General features: G+C 41.4%; 1 protein-coding gene across 3 annotated transcripts in view; it reads right to left on the minus strand.

Annotated features, from left to right (window-relative positions):
• Window positions 1-13,565, minus strand: part of Samd3 (sterile alpha motif domain containing 3) — a 44,280-nt gene extending 30,715 nt beyond the window's left edge. Inside the window, exons 1-4 of one of the 3 annotated variants that reach the window (XM_048425407.2) lie at window positions 13,440-13,557; window positions 13,156-13,256; window positions 12,364-12,553; window positions 9,106-9,210 (exon numbers count right to left, since the gene is read on the minus strand). In XM_048425407.2, coding sequence (XP_048281364.2) covers window positions 9,106-9,210; window positions 12,364-12,553; window positions 13,156-13,234 — 374 coding nt within the window. In that variant the 5' untranslated portion in view covers window positions 13,235-13,256; window positions 13,440-13,557. Of the gene's footprint in view, window positions 1-9,105; window positions 9,211-12,363; window positions 12,554-13,155 lie in introns of all 3 variants that reach the window. The other 2 variants (XM_048425410.2, XM_048425409.2) reach the window with 2 other exon arrangements.
• Window positions 13,566-23,916: the final 10,351 nt, after the last annotated feature.

Below are 23,916 nucleotides of genomic sequence, written 5' to 3' on the forward strand. Positions count from 1 at the left end.
GAATGAAAAATCATTCAGCTCTTTCCAAGAGCAGACAAACTGTAGTTTAATGGGGTTCACATAGGGTAATAATGCTATTTCTGTGAAGAATAGGTTCAGTGGACTATCAGCCCGCTAAGGAAAACCCTTGATGGGAATATTGCTGAGCATCAGTAGGAAGCAGGAGAGACCTGGCTGTTACACTGGGGTAGGAACTCTTTCTTTGCAGTGTGCAGACTCTTGCTTAGCAAGGCTAATGTATGGCGATTTCTCTTAAGAGAATGAGAAAAGTGAAAGGAAAGAATTCACATCCATATCCCCATTTAAATCCAAACAGTGCCTCCACGCACTCTCCTCATGATTCTTTTATCTCCATCTCTTCTCAATCATTAGTTTGATAATACTATTGTCTTCAAGTCTCTCTTCTTTTTTGAATGTTTATTTTTATTTGTGTGTATTTATACCACATGTGTGGGTACCCAAGGAGGCCGTAAGAAGGCTCCATATTCTCTAGAGCTGGAAGGGCTCACAACTTTTAAGTTGTGAACTGCTCAGTGGAAGTATTGGGAACCTAACTTGGGTACTCTGGAAAAGCAAGCAGCAAGTCCTGTTGAGTGCTGAGCCCCTTCTCCATCTCCTAAGAGTCTCTTTTCCATGTTATACCCCACATTGCCAACAATTTAACTCTGTTTACCTCCCATTCAAGGCTTCTGAAATAATTCATCTTTTTTTTTTTAAATTCTAGATGCTCATTTATGTTCCCCACCTCCCCAGATTCCATGTTGAACTCCTAACCTGTATGTGATATGACTACACCCAGGGACAGGCTTTATGCAGGTAACTTGATCTAGATGAGGTCATAGAGGTTGACTGAGACTTAGCATCCTTTTATGAAGTGCATCTCCTTTCTCAAGGTCATGTGAGGATGTAGAGAGAAGGTGGTTGTCTTAGTTAAGGTGATTGCTGTGATGAAACACCATGACTAAAGCAATTCGGGAAGGAAAGGGTCTATTTCGCTTATATATCCAGGATCAGGGATCATTGAGGGAAGGCAGGGCAGGAACTCAAACCAGGCAGGAACCTGGAGGCAGGAGCTGATACAGAGGCCATGGAGGGGTGCTGCTTGCTGGCTTGCTCCTCATGGCTTGCTCAGCCTGCTTTCTTAAAGAACCCAGGACCATCAACCCAGGGATGACACTGCCAAAAGTGGGCTGGACCTTCCAACATGAATCATTAATTAAGAAAATGCCCTACAGATTTATCTGCTAACAGCCTGATATTTTGGAGGCATTTTCTCAATTGTCTTATCAGAGAACAAAATGACCACCACTGTGACCTTAAATTTGAGACTCTAAAATCAGAATATAAATCTGCATTGTGTAAACTACTCAGCCTGTGATAATTATTGTGGCTAACATAGTGACTGATTTCCTGGTGGCTTTTACCGTGCATCTTCCTCTTAGTATGGTGAGACTTGGCGTCTTTCATCTTCATTCCGTACCCTCAGGTGTCATGAAAATTTCTTGCATTGCACCCCTTGCATTATCTATTCCTCATGATGATTTATGCTCCCACATTAATCTGGGCTTGATCACACAGCTTCAAGTGTGTTACTACCAGAGTTCTTCTTTCATAATAGCAAGCTACGAGCTTTACAAAAAGTCTAGAATGCACCAGTGTCAGCAGCTTAACCCTGTCTCCCTCTCCCTCTTCAGAGTGTATGCTAAGCCTCTCCTCAGATGGATACTCATGGCTACTTTGGTAGCCCTACTGCGCCCTTCCTCGGCGGAAGTAACAACACTGCCTGCTCCAGCATCGCATTTGGACTCGCAACTATTCTTGACTATCTTGATTCCTGTATTGTATAACTGTACCCCTTGCAAATCAGGACTTTTTGAATCATCCTTTTCTTTTCTAGGTTCACAGGGAATATCACACTGAGAGCTGAGGAAGCCCTCAGCACAAAAGCGCAGGCCCTTGGGTTGAAAGAGGTTGTAACAAGAGCCTAAAAAGTAAGAATTGTAATTTTTGTGACCTCTCAGCTCATCTGGCAGGGTCTCAGAGCTAAATCTCTCTCTCCCTCCCTTCCTCCCTCCCTCCCTCCCTCCCTCCCTCCCTCCCTCCCTCCCTTCCTCCCTCTGTGTATGTTTGTATGTATGTCTTCTGGCTGTCGCCCCATTTTTCTATTACTATCGCTGTACGAAAGGGAGAGACAGTGAGCAGCTCTTTAGTTTTTGGCTCAAAGTAAGAATGTTAATAAATCCATTTTATATATTTGACGTCATTTTCCCTCTGTGCAGGTGAGTTACCAGGTCACACGCCAGACCTTTGTGATCAGGGACTGCAGTAATATCCCGTCCTCGCAGTGAGAAATGGATTGAGTGATAACAACGTTCTGAAAGGATCCAGGGATGTGCGAAGAGGAGAGATGCTATATAGGAAGTGCTGTAAAAGCTGGGCATAGCAGTGCAAGCCTGCAAACCAGCACTTGGGTGACAAAGGCGGAAAGTTCAAGGACACGTTTTATTGCATAGCAAGTTCAGGCCAGCCTGGGCTACAAGAAGCCCTGTCTCTCAAACAAAACAAGCAAACAAAAATCAAACCAAGAACGTGCTATTGAAGATAGAAAGTCTTTCATTCTATAAACTGGCGACAGAATACACAAAATTCACATCTTTCAAAATTCCTCAATCTTTTCAGAATGTTGTTATCACAATCCATTCCACACAATGAGGACAGAATGTTATTGCAGCCCCTGGTCACAAAGGCCTGGCTCGGGAGCTGGCGGCTTACCTGCACAGAGGGAACATGACGTAAAGTATATTTCTAGTATATTAGAACAGTCCACACATGGCAAGGGAACCACTGACTAGTAAGGCCAGGGGTGTCAATGACAAGCACCACCATGAGAGGCGGCATCCCTACTCTGTCATAGATGGAAAGTGAGACGAAGCTCATGCCTCCAGGGACTGAACCAAATGACCAGCTCCCTCCGGCTGCTCTGATGTGACATTCCATTTCATTTTATTCTCTTTGCCTTTGAGCTGGAGCTCTCTGAAGAACCCCCACACCGGTTGAAAACCCCAAGGACTGGTTGACTGACTAGAACTTAGTGATTGTGGGGAGAGGTGGGCTAGTGTAGTGCTCCGGGAGTCAAACTTCCCTGGGAGATCAGTTTCCTCACAGTGCCTGCTACACACTTCTCTTCTGACCTAAACATCTTGACTAAAACCTTTGGAAGGTATTATTAAAGTTAGCTTGACCACTGGCTTCCCAAAGCTCTAAAACCAAGACTGTTAACAATACCTAAATTCTACAAAAGAGATTACCTTGTTCTGCTGTAGCCCACCTACCTGATGTTTTCCTTTGTTCTGCTACTATTAAAGTTCTCACAGCATCTTCATCAGGGTAATCTGAATTTGTGTTTCTGGCCATAGTTATGCATCTTCGGGACAGAATTAACCTATCATTTGTTTATGTATCAATTTATTTATTATTTTTGAGATAGAGTTGGAGCAGGGTCTCTCTCTGTGTAGCCCAGGTTAGCCTGCAACTCACTACATAACCCAGCAAGATAAGAGCCCAGCGAAGCAGATGTTGCGGCCTGTTGCACTGCTTCCAACAATTCCTGGTATGCAGCAAGTGCTTGTTCAGGCAACGTTGGCATATTGAAGGAATGAGTGATGATTTCATCCTGACTGAGGTCAGCAGTCTCTCGATAAGTATTTCCTGTTTTATGGAACTAGCAGATATTTCACAAAGAATTGTAGGTAAATTTATTTTTTTATCTATAGGATTCCTCAGAGCCTCTGCTAGCTGACTGTACACTGACAGTTCCTCACCAAGGAATGGGGTTTAGCTTGTCATGGGTCTCAAACACAGATCTTTGGTAGGAGAGCCTGTGGATCCACTAACCTGGGATTCAGTAGCTAAATATGGCTTCTAGCCACCTGTGTGCTCTCTGATGCCCTTGCAATGGCAGCAATGTCTCTCCATGAGGTCTGGAAGCTTCTCTCCAACTCTCATTGTATACACAGGCCCACAGGACTCCTTGTTCGGTTTTCTACTGCAACTCTCAACGCATGGCCAGACCTTCAAGGACAGGAATGTCCCCTATTCTGTTCTAGAGCCTGAGTCCCAGGAGGGGACTGCTGCCCCAAACATCCTGGTATAAGCCTTGATCTTTCACCTAGGACCACCTGTGAGAGTTGAGACCTTTTAAATCTCACTGAACACCGTGCTTGCCTTAATGCAAACAATAGTTAAAATATATGCATGCCAACTGTATGCCAGGTCCTAAGAACTTTTCATATATTAACTCATCATTCTGTTCATTTGCCAAGGAGAAAAAAGGCCCACTTAGGCTGCGGAATTTGTTACTTAATTGGTAAATGATGGCAAATGACAAAGCCAGACTCCAAAGCTAAGCTCTTAACTATCTGCTTGTCCCTGGTCCCCAGCCTTATGAACTCTGCCATCTCAGGGTTGGCATGCTCATACTTCCATCCAATTCTTACAATTACCCCTTTCTCATCTCACCAGCCGTGTAGAGTTGTGTGTAAGCCACTAGCTATGGTAGGGGTCCCAAAACCTCCCATTTAATCACAAAGTTCTCCTGAAAGATTCATTTTCTAATCTGGTCATATAGATTTGATTCAACTATGTATGAAGAAGTCATGGAAAATTCATCAAATACTAGTCTCCTTCTATAGTGAATATTTGGTAACACGACAAAGGTATGATTAGTCCCTGATAATCACCTCCCATGCCTCTTGGCCAACAGAACAAAGGGCAGAAGCGTATAGAAACTGGAAATACCAATCACAAGGCTGGGACCTAGCACGGTGATAGAGTGCTCCATTTGCAAGTGTGAGCCCCTGATTTTATTCACCAGCATTGCTGAGAAAACTCACTGCATATCTGATCAGAACTTGTACTGAGCAACTCTACCTGGGCTGCCACGCTTTCTTTACGAAGCCTTCCCTTTATTACAGTCTGGGATATAATGTGTCCACAGTTGTGTTGCTGACTCTTGTCTGAAACACTGATGTGAAAACGACCGCAACTAATGCATTAGAAATGTTGATGGTCCATTGACATTTGCTTCAGAGAGCAGAGGCAGGGAAAGTTCGTTCTATACCATCCCGCAGCAGTAGCCAGACCACAAAAAAAGTCATTAAACTAATTCTTAAATATGCATGAAACCATGACGAACTTCCAATTATGCCCCAAGGCAGGAGCAAAGCCTGGCATGTCTACTTAAAGTTCAAGTCGAGTATTTAAAGCAACGCGTAGGAAACCTCAGTTTATTTGATGTCTTGCCTTATTGGTCACTAAAAGAGAAATGAACAGTTTTTAAGTATGCAAATAAAAGAAGAAAGAATTCCACTGCAGAAGAAACCATCCCCAATACGTCATCAGTACGTGATGATGTCACCTAATGATCCAGAAAGGTATTTAAACCGTACAGTAACAAGCACCCATCACCCAAGAAAAGTCCCCTGCTCCAGAGTGCCATCGTATTTCATCTCCTAGGACACATGTCTTCTTTTGACTACAACCAAAGACTTTTCCAGAGACTTTGACACAACTACAGTTAGGTGAGTTTGCAGCCTCTAGAGACCTGTTTTTCCCCCCCTTTTTTATCTACAAATAGCCTGCAGGGAAAGCTTAATTCCCTGTCAGGAAACAAATATCCCAAATATCCTCAACTGCCTCTGTGTGACCTGGGTGACAAGTGTCAGGTGCATAGATGTGTCTCCCACCAAGTCCCCATGGGTATCAGGTGGTGTTCTCATTCCAAATAGTTACAGAAACAATTTGGGGGAGGCAAGTGAAACCAGCACTTGCTCCGCCACTCATTCCCACCTCTTGAAAGCAGTTGGCTTCATGAAAGTCTAGTGGGCAACACCTTCAAATTTATTACCTGCTCTGAATAAATGGGAAATATCTGAAGCTGTGTTTGTAAGATCACCACATTTGGTATGGATTGCCTCAAAAGGTCAAAAAGGAAATTGCTGCTACTCAAATATATATCCTGTCTCCCCATAGTATATTGTCTCTCTTTTTTTTTTGGTTCACATTCAACAGCTCAGTTTTGGAAGCCTGATTGAATTTTGAGGTATCAGAGGCTGAGATAATAAATTCACTCTATAAAATAACAGGATGTGGTCATTGTCTCTGAGGTGTTTATTGTCTGAGGTGTTTATTGTCTGTTTAGTTTAATAAACTAAGGTTATTGTCACTTTTGTAAGCAGAACAAGAATTACAAATAAGGCACTATTTCTAGAAGGACTGAGCCTGAATTATCTTGTTGTCAGGCTGACTAAATAGTTTTAGATGGTGGGCAGGGTTTAGGGAGGCAGGTGAGGGGACCACACAGCCTAACAGAAAAGGAAACAAGAGGCCCTTGATGCATAACTATCAAATGGATAGAATAGAAGGACAGAAGAAAAAGATGGAGGATGCTTTTAATTATTTTAGTTTACATGGCTGGAAAGAGATCAAACACGAGATGATGAGATCTCTATCCTCCAAGTTAAGACCACTGTGGTCTTAACTTGTCTCAGAACCAGTTGCTTAGAAGAAGGTATTTGACCATGCATGGCCTGTGAGTTTTCCTTTCCCAGATGTGAAGCAGTAATGAAAGACTGGGTCCGTTGACATTGGAGATCTGAGCTATTATCAGATAGGATTTCTATGGAGTTGGAGCTGAGTAAGGCAGTATGGAGGGAGCAGAGCATTCATCATTAGCAAAGGAAGAAGGCAGGCAGTGATGTGGGATTCCCCTCCGTATTCTGTGAACACCATTGGTTCATAAAGAAACTGGCTTGGCCTGATAGGGTAGAGTAGAGCTAAGAGGGGAAAACTAAAATGAATGCTGGAAGAAAGGAGGCAGAGTCAGAGAGAACTCACGTATATCTACCGGAAACAGACTTGGGAAATTTACCCCATAAGCCACAGTCTTGTGGCAATACACAGATTAATAGAAATGGGTTAAATTAATATGTAAGAGCTAGCCTGTAAGAAGTTAGAGCTAATAGATCAAGCAGTGATTTAATTAATACAGTTTCTGTGTGGTTATTTCGGGTCTGGGTGGCCAGGAAATGAACAAGTGACCAAGTGGCCTTCTACCACAAGGCAAGTAAGGAAGAACAAACAAAAGAAAGGGGTCCAGAACCAGACCCTTGGAGCCAGGGGAGCTTAAAGATTCTGCCTCATAATATGAGTTGTTTTTCTTACAATAAGCCTATTTTGTCTTTAGTTTTCATGGATTTTTGTTTTTTAAACTCACATGTGTAGAAGGTAGGAGAGACTGGTTCATGTTTGTGAGTCATATATATGTGTGTGTGCATGTGTTGTGTGTGTGTGTGTGTATATATATATATATAATTTGAGGTCCTTTTCCAGATGGATGGGTAATAGGTGATCTAATACAGAAACCCACAGCTTAGGAGATACTTCGAGGTGAACGGCTATGACCATATATGTTCTGCTTCCTAAGCCTTTCCATCTCTCTCAACTTCTAAAGCAGTCTTATTTTGATTTCTTCCACTCGGTAGGTGCGATGGAGAACAGTAAATATGAGGATCATTATCCGTGTTTTACAACAGAGGATTGAGGACCGTGGTAAGGAGGTAGATACCACAGGCTATAACCCTCACCCATGGCGCTGCTCCCACTTCTGTAGTGGCAGCAGCAGCACTAGCAGTGTTAGAGAGAGCATTTGGAGACTTGCGACTCACTCGGTGTACCTGGAGCCACAGCAAAAGAAAGCTTCAGGAATCAATCTGCGTTGTGGGCAGAAAGGTGGGAATGAAGCTTCCTTGAAAATGGATTTGCATTTTCTGAACCATTCTTGAACCACGAATTCCCAAGGGACTGATTTTCTGCCTCTCCTGTTTGTTGTCCCAAGCTGTAGTGTACCTACATGTTTGTCTCATTTTGAGATGGGGCTTTCCTCAGCTGCCCAGGGTGACCCCTTCAGCTCTCAGGTAGCTGCTATTTATTCCTAGGCTGTACCAGTGAGCACAGCTCTGCTTTCCCTCTTCTAGTTCACCATCCCCCAAAGGAGCCATGGAATAAAGGCGGCTGAGCTGTAGTACAGAGGCTGTCGGGAAACTGTCCAGAAATCCCTTGACTTCCCCAGCTTTCAGTTTTACTCATTCATTCACAGAGAAAGCAAAATCTCTTTTCTTTGTGGGCTGTGCCAGGGAGACTATATAATGATAATGTAAAGGGGTTGTAAACACACACACACACACACACACACACACACACACACACACACACACCACAAAGGACCATAGTCCCGGTTGGTTGCTGTGGATATTTCTCCATTACCTGAAAAATGCTTCACTATGCAGGGACTCCTACCATGCATGGTAGCTGAATGAACCTCCTGAAATGCTTTACTCTGCAAGTGCAAGGTCTTCTACCATGCATGGTGGATGCATGGCCCACTCTGCAGGAACTCTTACTATGCATGGCAGATGCATGGACCATCTGAAATAGTTCACTCTGCAGGGATCCTTCCCATCCACAGTGGATGAATGGACCACCTGGACTGGGTGACCGTAAGAGGCTAGAGGAGGATGCAGAGGCGCCTCTTATCTGCTACCACTTCATCAGTTTTGTCTGAGTACTGGATTCCGACATGTGGTTCTCTAGGTCCATAGTTTTTCCCCCCTTTGGTGCAATGGAACCCAGACACTGAAATATCACCAGAAAATTTAACGAACTACTTATGAGAACAGTGCCTCCCTCTGGAATAGTCAAGTTAAAGCAGCCTCCAAAATTCAAGGCAAAACCAAAGATTTTTTTACTCAATTCAAGATCTATGGGACGTTATCTACAAATTATCCTGGATAGATTACGATAGAGGAACATACTTTTTCTCACCAAAGGATAAACACTTGAAAGAAACGTATAGCATCATCAAAACTCCTTTGTCAATTCAGCCTTGATATTTTATCTAGTATCTCCATTCCTTGATAAAAGCTTGCCTTTTAGGACAATGACAAAGATTTAATAAAAATTTAGATTTAGTATATCTAAACACATGAAATTTTATAAACAAAGACAATTACCATTTGGCTTTAAAATATTATAAAGTTGGCATCTCACCTCTGCTTCAATACTCTTTGGTCAATGAGCCCATTATCAAGGTTTTCCACTGGATACAATGATGTCTGGCCCCCATAGCCGGTGGGACTGGAGTTCTCTTCATGCCTGGAGTAAAGTGGAAGAGCTGTGTGATTGACATGGAGTGTTAAACAGAAACATTGACCACTGATCTCATGGTGTTTGAAAGGGAAGGCTCAGCTCGTCTTCATCCTTATCTGAGCTCATGTGAGGCTCATGGCTAAGAACACTGATTGCAAAGAAGACTCCATGCATCATCGCACAGTGACTTGTTTATGGAGCAGATTGCTGCCAGTTCACCTTACTGCCTTCATGTGTGTGTGTGTGTGTGTATGTGTGTATGTGTGTGTGTGTGTGTGTGTGTGTGTGTGTGTGTGTGTGTGTGTACACAACAGAAGTCAGCCGCAGTTGTCATTTCTCAGGAGCCTTCAACCTTTTTTATTGCGAATCGGGACCTGCTGGTTACTCTAGGCTGGCTGGACAGTGGGCCCCACGTATCAGCCTTTCCCCATTTCCCCAGTGCTAGGCTGCAATTGTCTGATGTGAAACCTGCCCTTTCATGAGGGCACTGTGTAGTGAGCGTGTGTCTTCATGCTTACATAGGAAGCACTTAAAACCGAGCCATCTCCTCAGCACCTGATGTGGCATGTTTTTAAATCGTGTTAAGATAAGACTTTCCTTTACGAAGTGATGGTTATAGCAGAATCCGTCATTCTCTGTAAATATTCTTGAAGTAAAAACAAATGCTTAACTGTGTTTGGCCTCTCTGCAACTCCCTACTATTTTCAAGGGATTGTTTTTATTATCATAAAATCCTTTCCTCTTAGAACTGTACTCCATCACTTCAAGTGAGGAAACCCAGAAGCCCAGGATGGAAGGAAACTTGCTCACGGCCACAAGTTTAGTTCTGTATGTCAGAATCTGCACCTATTTCCTCCAATTTCCCATTCACTGATTTCTCTATCAGATCCAATGAAAACAACAATCGAAAAGCAACTGCAGGCTAGACATTCCTGTTATTTGTGTAGTTTTGAATGGGATACATCCTCTTCAGATGTTTCTCTGCAAAATACTTTACCAGGCAACAAGTGAATGGAATTTTAATCAAGTTTAAAACCCATTTGCTCTCTCTGATTTAACTGTTTTATAGACTTTTAAGAATAGGACAAAAGAATCATTTATTCTATGTTTCATCTTACAGTTGAACAGGCTCAAAATAAAAGTAGCAAAAAGTCAAACAAATACCCAAGATCAGATAGCAAATATATAAGTAGCAAATACAGCAGGAATCAGAAATCACGTTTAGTTGCGTAACTGTAGGGTTGTATCAAGTTTCTGGTCTTTATTAAGCATTTTTACAAATGTTTGACTCCATGGCATATATTCATATCTGCTTTATCATTGTTCTCAAGTGACAACATATTCTTTAAGTACAACGTGCTTGGCAAATATAACCAACAGGCAACTTGTGATTTCACACAGAACACTTTCACCGAAACACAAGATTACACAAATCCTTAAAGGAAGCTGGGAACTCACGGGATAAAGCAATAAACTCACATTCATAAATCTCTGCTGCCAGTCTGCTCAGTCTTGGCTACAATTGAAACTAGCATTCATAACCTGGTTAAGAAAGTTTCAACAAACAAAGGACTATGTTGGTCTGGTTAAAGGGAGCAAAGATTTGGCACAAGATTATGATGTCTCAGTGTAAACTTAAGCAGTAAAGAGTGCAATTTCAGTCTGTAGATGAAGACACAAGATCTCCAACACAGGAACAAAATCAATCCAAGCCAGTGGTAAAAGCAGGGATGAAGCCCCGAGCTCTTGGCAGTCTAACCAGCTCCAGTGTGCCACAGAGCAGTGTAAATGGATTTAAAGGCTGCCGGTTTTCTTTTGAGCTGTGCCCAAGGAAAGATCAGGATTCCAGTCAACGGGGAGGGACTTCCAGTTCAAAAGTTCTAGCCATCCCAAAGTGCTGGGAAACATTGCAACCTCTTTGAAGTTCGTTCCTCTCTTTTGCTAGAGAGAATTACAATCCTACAATGGGAACTTTGCAAAGTCACAGACCTAAGACCATGCCGCAACCATGTTTGGAAGAAATCCTTCAAACATGTCACTTGTAAAATTTCCAGTCTGATCTCATTTATAATCATTGTTACTATTTTTTTTTAAAAAAGACAACATCTAACTCTAAACTAAATCAGTCTTAAACTCACAACAACCCTTCTGTCTCAGCCTCTCAAGGATTAGAGTTACAAATCAACCATGTCCTACTCTTCAGCCCAACATAAGACTAACCCTTCATGGCTACCTGTCCCAAATACCTAAATACTCTAGAAATCAAATTACTTAAGCCAAGTCCCTCTAATGTTATATTGCTTATCAAGAAAAAGAGAAATATTTATAATTACAGGACTAATTTCAGGAAAGGTAAAGATAAAATGATACTATATACATCTTACTATTTTTTTTATGAACAGTGATTGGTCAATAGCAAATATTTAACCTTAAAAGTCTTGACAAGTCTTAAACATGGAAACACTAAACCAGAGTACGTGAGAGCATCTTGAAGCATAGATTTGTGAAATGAAAATTTTAATTGATAAATCTTGCTATCATTCCTTTAGATTAATGGGTCGGATGTGAAAACAAGCAAAGCCACCCTCCAACTTTCGAGCTTTTATCTGACACCATGAATTTTCTGCACGATTTCTCCAGCATTCTGTCACAGTGTTCCATATTTTATGACTAACTCTGAAAGAATCATGAAGCTCAACTGTGGCAAAGGGGTTAGCAAATTCTTTTGTGAAGGGCCTAAAGAAGAGAGTATAAATTGTATATCACAGAGAGACCTAAGCAAATAAACACACAAATGAACAAACAGCTTGAGACAAGGCAAAGGCACAGCCACAGGTCCTGGTCATAGCCCAGCTACAGAGCGTCCCCTTTCCACAACTTAACATGCATTTTTACTGCTGGCTCTGCAGCAGCTCCTGAAGAAACTTCCTGCCTGCAGCATCGCCCTAACAACCCCAGTCAGTGTTTAAAGACCAGTGGAAAGAAACACAACAGATCCTGACCCAATTCTTCATAAGCGTCAGTCAAATAGTAAAAACACTGTGCACACCATCTAGCTGAAATTGGCCACAGTTTTGAAAGAGCTTTGATTGCTTGCCACAAGGCAGAGCCATGCAGAAACGGGGAACGAAAACCAAGCCTGTTCACCCGTGTACTCACTCAGAGGTAGCTTGTGCCAGGGTCAACGGGGATGTCTCTCTGGGGCCTCCAGTGGGCTTCGGCCATTGATTGCTCTGCTTGTATTTTTTAATGAAGTCCAACAGAACAGCCTGGTGTCCAATTTTCTTTACTAGTTGCTGTATCATCCGGTCATTAAGAGCCAGGAGTGCGGCTCCACTGACTTCTTCCTCTGGGAAAAAGAAAAGTAGCTTTCATATCACTTCCCAGTAAAACATGGAAAAAAAGAGAAAACGAATTTTCCAGTATTTAAAGGATCATCTAGACTTGCAACAGCAGTGTCTGTTAGAGTTCTGATGGTGCATAGTTCCGACTTGACGTCTGCTGCTAAAAAGTTACCAGAACACAGAGTCCCAATATAAAAACTTTTTGTTTGCATATTAACGCCTTCTCCAGGCCAGTTTTAATGGTCAAAAGAAATAGAAGGTCTTTCGGGGGAGGCTGTTTTTATACTACCTCCTAGTTGATGTTTAATATTGGCACGTCCCACACTGTATAAAACACATGTGATTCCATAAGACAAAAGAAACACACAACATCTGTATCAAAAGTAACTCCCAAGAGTTTGCAATCATTTCAACATTGCTTCTCCTCAGAGCATGATAGGTGAACTGGAAACAGTCCCAGTCTGTGGAAAAGGGACAAAGTTCCTCACCCAAACGGCTCCTTTTCCGCCACAGGCAGACAGGAGGTGACAAAAGCAGCCTTCACGACAGAGGACACCTGCACAACTGCAGGGCTCAAATCACATTACTGGAAGAATAAAGGACTCACCTTGAAACCTGGGGACTAGCTCACCTAAGTTTTTCTCCACCAACCACTTGCAGACCTCATCCACTGACCACGCTTCCATTGCTGGATCCTTGTCAGTACACCTGTAGAATGAAAGGTGAGGATGACCTGCCTTCCTTCCTTCCTTTCTTATTGTTGATCCTTGATTTTTTTTTAAGTCACCTCTCTATTCTGCTACACTCTCTCCAATATTTAGCTCTTAAAAAGATTAGGTTTTTTTTTTCTTTCTACAATGCACACTTAGAAGTTGCTACTAAAACAAATACCTGCTTTAAAAGTGGCTTTTTAGCCTATTGCCTACTCTCATGTCTTCACCAGCTCCCACTTTAATTCCACAGGCATCCCTCAGTTTAACTCACAGGCAACCCGCGCATACAATGGCACCCAATCCTTTACCATTAACACCCAGGTTTCTTCACAAAGAACAGAAAGGTGTGAAATCATCAGGAAGTGGTTGACATTTACAGAGGGGTGGGCAGGGGAGAAAGGGAGGATGGATCAGATAGAAGCCTGACTGAGAGATGTGAGTAAACCGGGATGGTTTAACCCCTTCTGCTCCCAGCTAGGAGAGGGGGCTTCCCACCACCCTGGCAGATTTGGATTAGCAGATGTTCACGCCAGTTCTCTCTGGGGAAGGTGACTTCAAATATCATTCTCCCGTCCTTCCAGTCTTGCTCTCACATATTCTATTACATTCCCAAATGGTACCAAACACTACTATAACTGGTAAAGTAACTAGCATAATTTTTAAAAATTGGTTGGGAAGATTCACTATTAGGAAATAATTGAAATGTTAATGTCGAAGGGAAAGAAGCAAGCATAGACTTTGCCAGGTACATTCTTAACTACTCACTGACTTTTCATGCCACCATCCTACCCTATCAACTTCCATCATTTTCCTATTTTCTTGAGGAAGGGTCTTTCCTGCCTTTATAATTCAACCCAGGGGACTTCTAACGAACTGATAGAAGCAAAAAGCAATCCTAAAGTACGTTAACCTTTCACCGTTACTTTCAATGTTGACTTTTATTCTAGATGATTTATCATTTCGCTGTATGATACTATTTTAAAAAGAGAGCGAGAAAAAGTCCCATTGGTGGAATTGGAATTATAAGGAAAAATAAAACACAAATATATCTGTTTGTGTGTTTAACCTTTATTGCTGGAAATTTTAAAAATAAACATTTTTGCTTTTATGTGTGTGTGTGTTTGTGTGTGTTTTAAAGTAAGTTATAATTACCAACATCAGACTAAGAATGGTGGGGAAAAAAAAGATGTACCCTTCATTCAGGACCGTCTGATAAGAACAGACTTCAAAAGCAATTTCCTAGAAAACAAGAAACTTCCAAGTAACAGGCCACATACTCCTAAGCATCCAAAAACACGGACTGGAAAAACTGAAAACAAGGGTTAAACACAGAAGAACACCTTCTGAATCCCAGCAGTGGATCTAATTTGCTTCAGCAAACAGTAGCCACAGAGCTCCTCCCCAGGCTAAGCAGCAATCGCTGGGTGTGAAAAGTCATTATTTGCAAGCCGCTGGTGTAAATTAAAAATCACACCTTTCTGTCACACTTCTGGCTTCCTTGCAAAGAGTAAGAGTCAGAAAAAAAAAATAGAAAAGTAAGAAAGGAGAGGGAGAGAAAAACAATCTCTAAATACCAAGATTAGACGGTATGCAGAATAGAAGATCCTTCCTTGCAGGCAGCCACTGATAGGAGAAAGGAAAGAAAAACAACGTTTGGAAGCATAGGTATTTTTAGTTGGTAGGAATTTACTCTAATTCTTCTTCTGATAAAAACACAACAATTCTTGAATAATGAGCTCAGACAAACTGGTAGTTTTTATTTTGGTTTTTCTGAATATTAAGTAAAATATTGTTGCTACCTAGCCAATTTGACACTGTTTCCTTAGAAAAAAGCACTACACCCAATGAGAAAAAATAATGTATCAAGGAGCTTCAGGTTAGCTTTCTGAAACCTTGAAAATATGTCTAAAAGATGAGAGCAAGTACTAGCTCTAAATACTTACTTCACACAATAGCAAGAAAATAAAAAAGGAAAATTAGTACCATGTATGAGCACACCAGCCAACAACTCTAATTCTATTAAGTTTTGCTTCCATGAAATAAATTTATATTAAATATTAAAGGGACGGAACCTTCTAACTATAGTCACGAAGAGGTAAAATTTAAGGAAAAGCAGACTACATAGAAGGGAATTTTATTTAATAAATTTTTGCTAGACTCCAAAGAAGATAATAACGTAGACTGCTGTGAGCATGACTTAGAATTTGTAATATAATACAAAGTATTAACCACAAAGGAGCAGTTTTTAATATTTGAATGAAATATTAAAAGATCTTGCCTTTTTTTCTGTTTCTATTTTTCATTTTCCTGCAGTCTAAAAGCCGAGACAAGAAGGTTTCTAAGAGCTTCGCTTGTAGTACGTGTCCTCGTCTGGAACATTCCCTCATCCCACCTTACAAAGAGCTTCTAACTTTCCAGACAGAACAAAAGGAGCCATGGAGAAGAAATATGCCAAGCCATAGCTGTCATATTGTCCAACGTCTAGGCTGTTGTGTTGAGTAGCAGTCTTGTTAGCATTTGAGATGACAGCATCAGGATGCTGGTCACCACCTTATCTATTTGGACCAACATCATCATCCCACTCTTCGCTAGACAGGATGACTGCAACCTTGGAAGAGTCAACGAGAATTCCTTTCTTACTTCAGTTATCAGGATGTTTGCTGCAGATAACCCAGTTCAGGGTGAGTAGATGTACGGAGGTCTTGCCAGAAAAATAAGATGCCTGCTGCCAGAGAAGCAGGGCAAGGCAGGTCTCGTTGGGATGGGGAACGATGCTGGAAAACACAAGGCTGCGGAATTTCCCGCTAGCATCTGGGAAATGACAGAAGTCTTGGTTTGGAATATGACGGTGGATGCAGTTTAAACAGTGAAGGAGCTGGGGAAGGTGTAGTGTGTATGAGCAGACCTCAAGGCTTCTGGAACCGAAGCTACATGGTAGACAGTGTCACTGGGATTTCGGAGCTGTTTGTAGATCGGCTTAGGCTTGGGAGTGCCATTGATTGAGAGAGTGTTTAGCGCTTTCAAAAGGTTATTTCGGCAGCAAAGTCAGACGACTACAAGAAAGGATTCTTTCTTAAAGTAAAAGTCACATGTGCTAGAAGAGTTTAATTTCCTCTGGCATCAATACAAGTATCGATTTTCAGTCATTTTTCAAAGTGTAGATTTTTTTTAAAGCCTCGAACTCTTATAGGAATAATATTTCATTTTTTCCCCATCATTTTTTTGTGCCAGAAAAACATGAACAACTACAAAACTAGCCACACTCATTGAGGTGGCCCGTGAGCCATAGGAACTGGCCGATTTTGTACACACATGAGTCTGCGATTGAAGGTGAGATAACTCAACAGAAGTTCATCTTTATAGTCTGCCCAAGAAATGGGGCTCAGTTCCCAGCCACCACTCAAAAATGTTTATGATGCTTCAGCCGTATGATTGGAATTTTTGATTGTCTGGCTTCTGTCTTCCATCTTTTTCTCCAGCCGATCTTTTCAGAGGGATCTATAATTTATTACTTGTGTGAAACTGAGGAAGAGGGAAAAGAGTAAGCACAAGAATCGTTACCTAATTTCATTTATTTATTATTGGATGTGTACCTGTGTGGGGGGTGGGGGGACAATGAGCACATGTCACAGTGTGCCGTGGAGTCACATGGTGGTTTTGTGATGTGTTTCTCTCCTTCCACCTTTGCATGGGTTTGAGGGATTAATTCAGTTGTTAGACTTGCCTTTACAACTTATATTCTTGTGTTTACCAAGACACAGTCTGGGAGGTTTAATTAAAATAATGAATGAGAGCATCCCTGAGTAGGGTCTTCAGTCTTTCAGTCTCTTTTATGACTTTCTAGTCACAAACATCTGGGTCACTTGGCCTTCCCATCATACTTGTTTGGTTCCTGCTTCTGAGCACTTTATGGTCAAAACTCAGGGCTTGGAGCAGAGCAAATATCTTCCCAGCTCTTGGCATAATGTCAAACTGCTGTTTGTGGCTGTCAGTTCTATCAAAATTCATTTATAAATTCCAAATAAAGTGAATATGTTTTACTTTCTAGTGTTCATCTGGGGAAAAAAGAGGCTGAAACACTTCACAGGAGGACTTTATCTGCTGGACTATAAAACATATCCTATAGTTATAATAAAGATACAGGTCATGTAAAGGAACAAAAGGGAGTCGCTTTCTAGTACAGGAAGTAGAGTGGGAACAGGGAAATGGAAATTTGCAACTGGGAGAGCTAAGACCACTGCTCAAAATTAATGTCAAGAAAAGGTATTCATGAACATGTTGTGTTAAGACAATGCTCATATCACCTATAAAACAAATAAGCTATTTAATTGAATTAAATGTTTAAATGGAAAATTAATTAAAATGACAAAATATGATCACATAAAACAAATGATGAATATATTTCACTAATATATATATAATACATATGTGTACATATATATGAGTCCTTAAAACCACCAGGATAAATATGCCAATATTTAAAAATAATGTACAATTTATGAACTAAATTTTAAACCTAAAATATCTCATGTTCTTTGTAATAAAGATAATTAACTTCCATTTTGCTTTATTCTGTTTGAAAATAGCCTCAGCAAAGATTAGGGTCCTGAGTGTGTCCTATATTGTTACAGGAGCAGAGACTGGCAAAGATTTTCTGTCATGCTATTTTCATTTTATGGGTAAAAATCATGTAAATTTCAAAGATGACTCATATAAAATTTTGTATTATGGCTTTAAATTTTTAATCCAACCAATTTAAAAGCCATTATTATTGCCATAAACTTCCAAAATATCTCCACCAAATGACACTCAATTAACATTTCATAATAGTACGTAGAGAAGAAACAAACACAAGACCATGTGCCACAGCAACTGTTACAATAGTGTGTGAGTTAGCCAATGAATGGAGCGTTATGCAAATCAGAAGTACTCTGGAAAAAAGCACAATTTGGAGAAACAGCAGAGAAGTATGGTTCAACGACAATACATCCAAAATAACATGACTTAAGCGTGTGAAGAGAATAAAGTATGACATCCTTTTGTGCTCTGCCATTTTTGTTCTGTGGTAGCTCTTGCCATCAGAGTGTTTTTTCCCGGGTGCCAAGTTCTATGCATGGTGTAGGACGTGTTGCTTTCATTGGTTGAATAAAGAGACTGCCTTGGTCTTTTGATAGGGCAGAAACTTAGGTAGGCGGGAAAGACAGAACTGGATGCTGGGAAGAAGAGAAGAATCAGGCAGACACCATGAATCTCTGGCCTGAGATAGACGTAGGTTAGGATCTATCCTGGTAAGCCTCAACCTCGTGATGACATACAGATTATTAGAAATGGGTTGAATCAAGATATGAGAGTTAGCCAATAAGAGGCTAGAGCTAAGGGGTCAGGCAGTGTTTTAAATGAATACAGTTTCTGTGTAATTATTTCGGGGCTAAGCTAGCCAGGCGGTGGGATGCAGCCCGCCGCTCCTCTTACTACATATCCACTGCTGCAGAAGCACTTAGCACAGTGGTTCTCTACCTGTAGGTCTCGACCCCTTTGGGAGTCGACTCTTTCACAGGGCTCACCTAAGACCACTGGAAAATATAGATATCTACATTTTGGTTCATAACAGTAATAAAATTATAGCTGTGAAGGAGCAATGAAAATAATTTGATGGTTGGGGGTCACCACAACATGAGGAACGGTTTTAAAGGGTCGCAGCATTAGGAAGGTTGAGAACCTTGGTGTCTCAGGACAGCAGCTGCTGCTCGAGGACAATTCCTTTTCCTGAGTTTCCTGGGTGGAAGTGTGCAGAGGCTGTCGCTTGCAGGGGGAAGAGGTGCTACTGAGGGATGCGAGGTTGCTGTTGACCCACCTATTGAATTAAGAACTTTCTTTTAATCAAGCTGGTACCCAACTAGAAGCTTCACCCCTATTGACTAGTGTTCATGGTGTAAGAAAGTATCCTTCACGCTACCTGAAGAGAAAGTTAATCACCAGTATCGTCCAGCTATAAACCCTGCAACCCACAGCAGCAACCTGCCTGCAAGATACACTGGTGCAACTGTGGCACAAATGTTAAAGTAAGAAACAACCACTTTTTTATATTGACTTTAAGACACATTCCATGAGATGGAACCCATATGTGATGTTACTAAAGTGGCTTAGAACTTAACACCAATAGGTCATGGGCCTAATGGAAAACCTACTTCTATTATTTTGTTAAAGAAACATATCGATAAAATCACTCCTAATAATGTTACTATCACCATAAATCAGTGCATTGCTCAATCCTAATTGGGGAAGCTTTTTCTGACAGTAGATGAAAATTTAATACTAATGCCCACAAGTGTACAACTTGCATAGAGTAAGAGACTTTGGAGCACTCAGTCATAAGAGGGATGACTTCATCAAACCCCTCCCCTCAAGGTTCAGATATCTATGTAGAAGAGGAAACTCCAAGGAAATAGTGTCTTCCTACACAGTAGGACTGATGCACACATGAATTCATGGAGACTATGGCAGCATTCATGAGACCTGCACAGGTTTAAGCCAGATAGGGTCCCAGAACTGGGGCCCAGGGGAGTGGATAACCAAGAAGTTATTTGAATTGATACCTGCTGGCAAAAGGCAAATCAGTTTTCTTCAATGAAGTGTTACTGGGTGTATAAACCACACTCCAGGTCAAGCCTCAAGCCCAGTAATTGACCTACACAAAATAAAATCTATGGGTTTGGTGTTGCTGGGTGTTTTAGGGGAGAGAGATTTTTATTTCATTTTATTCTGCTTTGGCATTTTTTTTTTTGCCTCATAGTTCTTTGTTTGTTTTGATTTTCATTTTTGAGTTTTGTGGTGGGTTTGGTTTTTGTTTATTTGTTTTGTTTTGTTTTATTGGTTTTTCAAGACAGGGTTTCTCTGTGTAGCTTTGGTGCCTGTTCTGGAACTAGCTCTTATAGACCAGGCTGACCTCGAACTCACAGAGATCCACTTGCTTCTGCTTCCTGAGTGCTGGGATTAAAGGCGTGCTCCACCAACAACAACAAAAAAAAAAAAAAAAAAAAAAAGAACTTTCTTTTTAAAAATGAATCTTCACCCGGCAGTGGTGGTGCACACCTTTAATCCCAGCACTCAGGAGGCAGAGGCAGGCGGATCCCTGTGAGTTTGAGGCCAGCCTGGTTGACAAGAGTTAGTTTCAGGACAGGCTCCAAAGCTACAGAGAAACCCTGGAAACCCTGTCTCAAGACTCTCCCCTCCCCCCACAAAAATGGATCTTCTAGCTCATCTCATATGAGTCAGCTGCGCACTCTTCATGAAAACATTGACTATTGACTCCCAATGCCTTTCCCCAAAATAATGTGGTTCAGTTGTATTGAGGTGAGCCCTGTAACTGTCCTTAGAGTTTTATAGACCTAGGTGATTAAAGTGTACTTAGGAACCTGATTATAAAGTTGTTTTTCCTCTGTGGAAAAATATGTAAAACATGAAATTACTGTTTTAACCCTTTGAGGTAAATTCATATCACTCTGAAAGCATCACTGCCCATTTTTTTTAAGACCTTGTCACCAAAAACTCTGTTCATTGACCATAGCTCTTAATTCCCAGCCTTTGGGGGGCAAGAATTAGAGTTTTTGTTCCTATGAAATTTTAATTTAAAAGTTTTGCTCATGTAAGTACTTATGTTGAATATTTTAACTCAATTATTACCCTTTTACACCATTCTGAAATTCTTCTTGCAACAAGAACCCTCCTTTTTTTTTTCCCCCACAGAATTTAATTATGATTGCTAGCAGGAGGAGGGGTTTATTTACTGGAACATGGGCAACTGATTGGTTGCTACACTGCTTAAGGCCATGATACTCATTTCCCTAAAACCCACTGAAAATAGTAAGGACAGGGCCTCATGAGTCCCTCATCCATGCAGGATGAACAGTGAGAAGATCAAGTCTGTGCAGTCTTGTGCAAGTGAACACAACTGCAGTGAGTTCACGATTAGATTTTATTGATCTAGATTTCAATACAACTAGAATCATACATCTACTGCTGTGTGTCTAGCTGCTTTTTTCTTTTTCTTTTCTGAGACAGTTTCTGCCCTAGTCGCTGTTATATTATTGTGACAGAGACACTGTGACCAAAGCAACTTTTATAAAAGAAAGCATTTAATTGGGAGCTGGCTTGCAGTTTCAGAGGTTTAGTCCACTGTCATCATATCAGGGAGCATGAGGGAGACTGGGCCTTTCAGACCCACCCTCACTGTCACACTTCCTCCAACAAGGCCACATGTCCTAGCCCTTCTAATCCTTTCAAATAGTATTACCTTCTGGTGATGAGCCTATGAGGGCAATTCTTATTATAATTACCAAAGTGTCTTATATAGCCTAGCCTGGCCCCAGACTCACTATCTAGCCTTGTTGTTTTGAATCTCCTGCCTCTACCTTCCCAGTGGTGTGATTATAGACTATACCACAATGCCTGGATTATGTGGTGCTGGGAACTGGTTCCAAGGCTTCACATTTGCTAGAGAAAATCTTCACCAACTGAGCTGTGTTCCCAGCCCTAGTACTTCACTTAGAATAATTTCTAGAAGCTCCATCTATGTGGTCAAGCATATTAGAATCTCCTTTCTTACAATAACTGTCTAATAGGCTATCACAGGATCTACCATGTTTTATCTGCTACTTAGAAAAGACATAGTTGGGTTGGACCCCTTTTCATGTACATCACACAAGTATCAATTCAAGCCCCTGCTTTAGAAATCTGATTTTGTGAATTTTTAGTTTTAGTTTTTTGAAACAGGTTCTCCCTTGTTAGCCCAGGCTGGCCTGGATTTTACTCTGCAACACAGACTGGCCTTGAATTTGCAACAGTCCTCCTGCTAGGTCTTTGGAATGCAGGAATTAAAGACTGAGCCAGCATACCTGTCTTCCTAATCTGACTTTAATGCTATAGAAATTTATACTAACCACTGGTGCACTCTATCTCCTGCTGCATCAGCTGAATACGGGAAGCCACGTGGATGATCCGGTAAAATCCTTTCACGTCCTAGATGAACAAAGGCTTTCAGGAGTGCGAAGTGTCTTTACACATAACTAGCAAAATAAAATATTTAAAAATGTTTGAGTGTCTATGTATGGTGTGTGCGTGTTTGTATACATGTGTGTACAGTTGTGCTCATGTGTGCACACATCCACTTTTGCATCTCTGTCCCTTCCCACCTTATTTAGTTGTCAACCTTTTAAATTTATTTATGAGGTGGGATCTCTCACTAGAGCCAGAGCTCACTGTTTTGTCTGGATGTAATATGGAGTCTACATGCCTTGACTGCGGCACCTTCCGTCGCTGGGACCATAGGTGTTTACTACCATACCTGACTTTTATGTGGGTACAGAGCCCTGAGCACAGGACTTATGATTGTGCAGTGAGTTTCTAGCCCATTGAGCCCGAGATAAACATTTTCTGTGTTAGTACTGCAAATAAAATGAGCTGTATTTAATGATAGCATGCAATAAAGCCTTTTCAGAGCAATAAAAGCCAGGAGCTCTAATGGGATGACAACTGTGTCTGTTCATCTTTATGTCTGTGTGCTGAGCTCTCCGACATACTGCAGGCTGGCGAAGGATATGGTTCACTTTCCTTTCTGTTACTCTGATAAAACATTGTGATGAAAAGCTACTTAAGGGAAGAAGGGGTTTGCTTGACTTTTTCTTCCAGGTCACAGTTTAGAACTGAGGGTTGTCGAGACAGAAACTCAAGCAGGAACCTGAAGTAGAAAGCATGGGAGAAGGCTGCTTACCCACCAGCTAATGTTCAGTTGACTTTCGTATATACCCTAGACCCAACTGCTGAGGAACGGCACTGCCCACAGCGGGCTTGACTCCTGCACATCAATCATCAACCCAGATAACCTCTTACGGATAGAGGTAACTTTCCAATTGAGGTTCCCTCTTCTGAGGTGACTCTAGGTTGTGTCAAGCTGACAATAAAAACTAACCAAGATACATACCAAGTTAACATTTCAAGCAGAGACACATACAGAATTCCTGTGTGACTGTGCTCTGAAGAAAATTCTACCGATGTCATATGTATGGGGCCGGATGTCTATGTAGACAGAGAGGTGCCTGAACCTAGTTAGCCAGGTAAAATGTGAGGACTCCCTCCCACCTGCTTTCTTGTTGCCCTATGCCTATAGTGCTGTGCATACCCACAAAGGCTCACTCTGTAGCAATACCCTGCCTGCAGAAACTCCTCAGGGTGCTGTGTGAGAAAGAAGAGGAGATTTCCAAGGAGTATCTGAGGTCAGGTAGGCCTCCCAGGGCATCTCTAATCTGGGACCATTTTGAGAACTGGACTCTATTGTGTCTGCAGTTCCAGCTCTTCCAGATTTCTAGAGATGATAAGCATTTAGATGTCATTTAGACCATCATGCTGTATTTTTATTTTCATATATGCCGTGATGAGAGCAATTTGGAAAGCACAGAGCTAGGCTGGAAAATGAAGTGTAGAAACACAGGAAGGGATGGGCACATGAGAGTTGGAGCCATACCTTTAACTGTATGCCCATCTCCAGGGAACCACAAAAAAGATGCAGTACCCATTTTCCATACCAGCAGCTAAGTGGGTAACAGGCCTTACAATTGGGCAATGCTCTCCTGATTGTTATTAGCCTGAGTGTGAGTTCA

Source organism: Myodes glareolus, chromosome 1 (assembly GCF_982192425.1).
Source record: "Myodes glareolus chromosome 1, mMyoGla1.1, whole genome shotgun sequence".
Lineage (NCBI taxonomy): Eukaryota > Metazoa > Chordata > Mammalia > Rodentia > Cricetidae > Myodes > Myodes glareolus.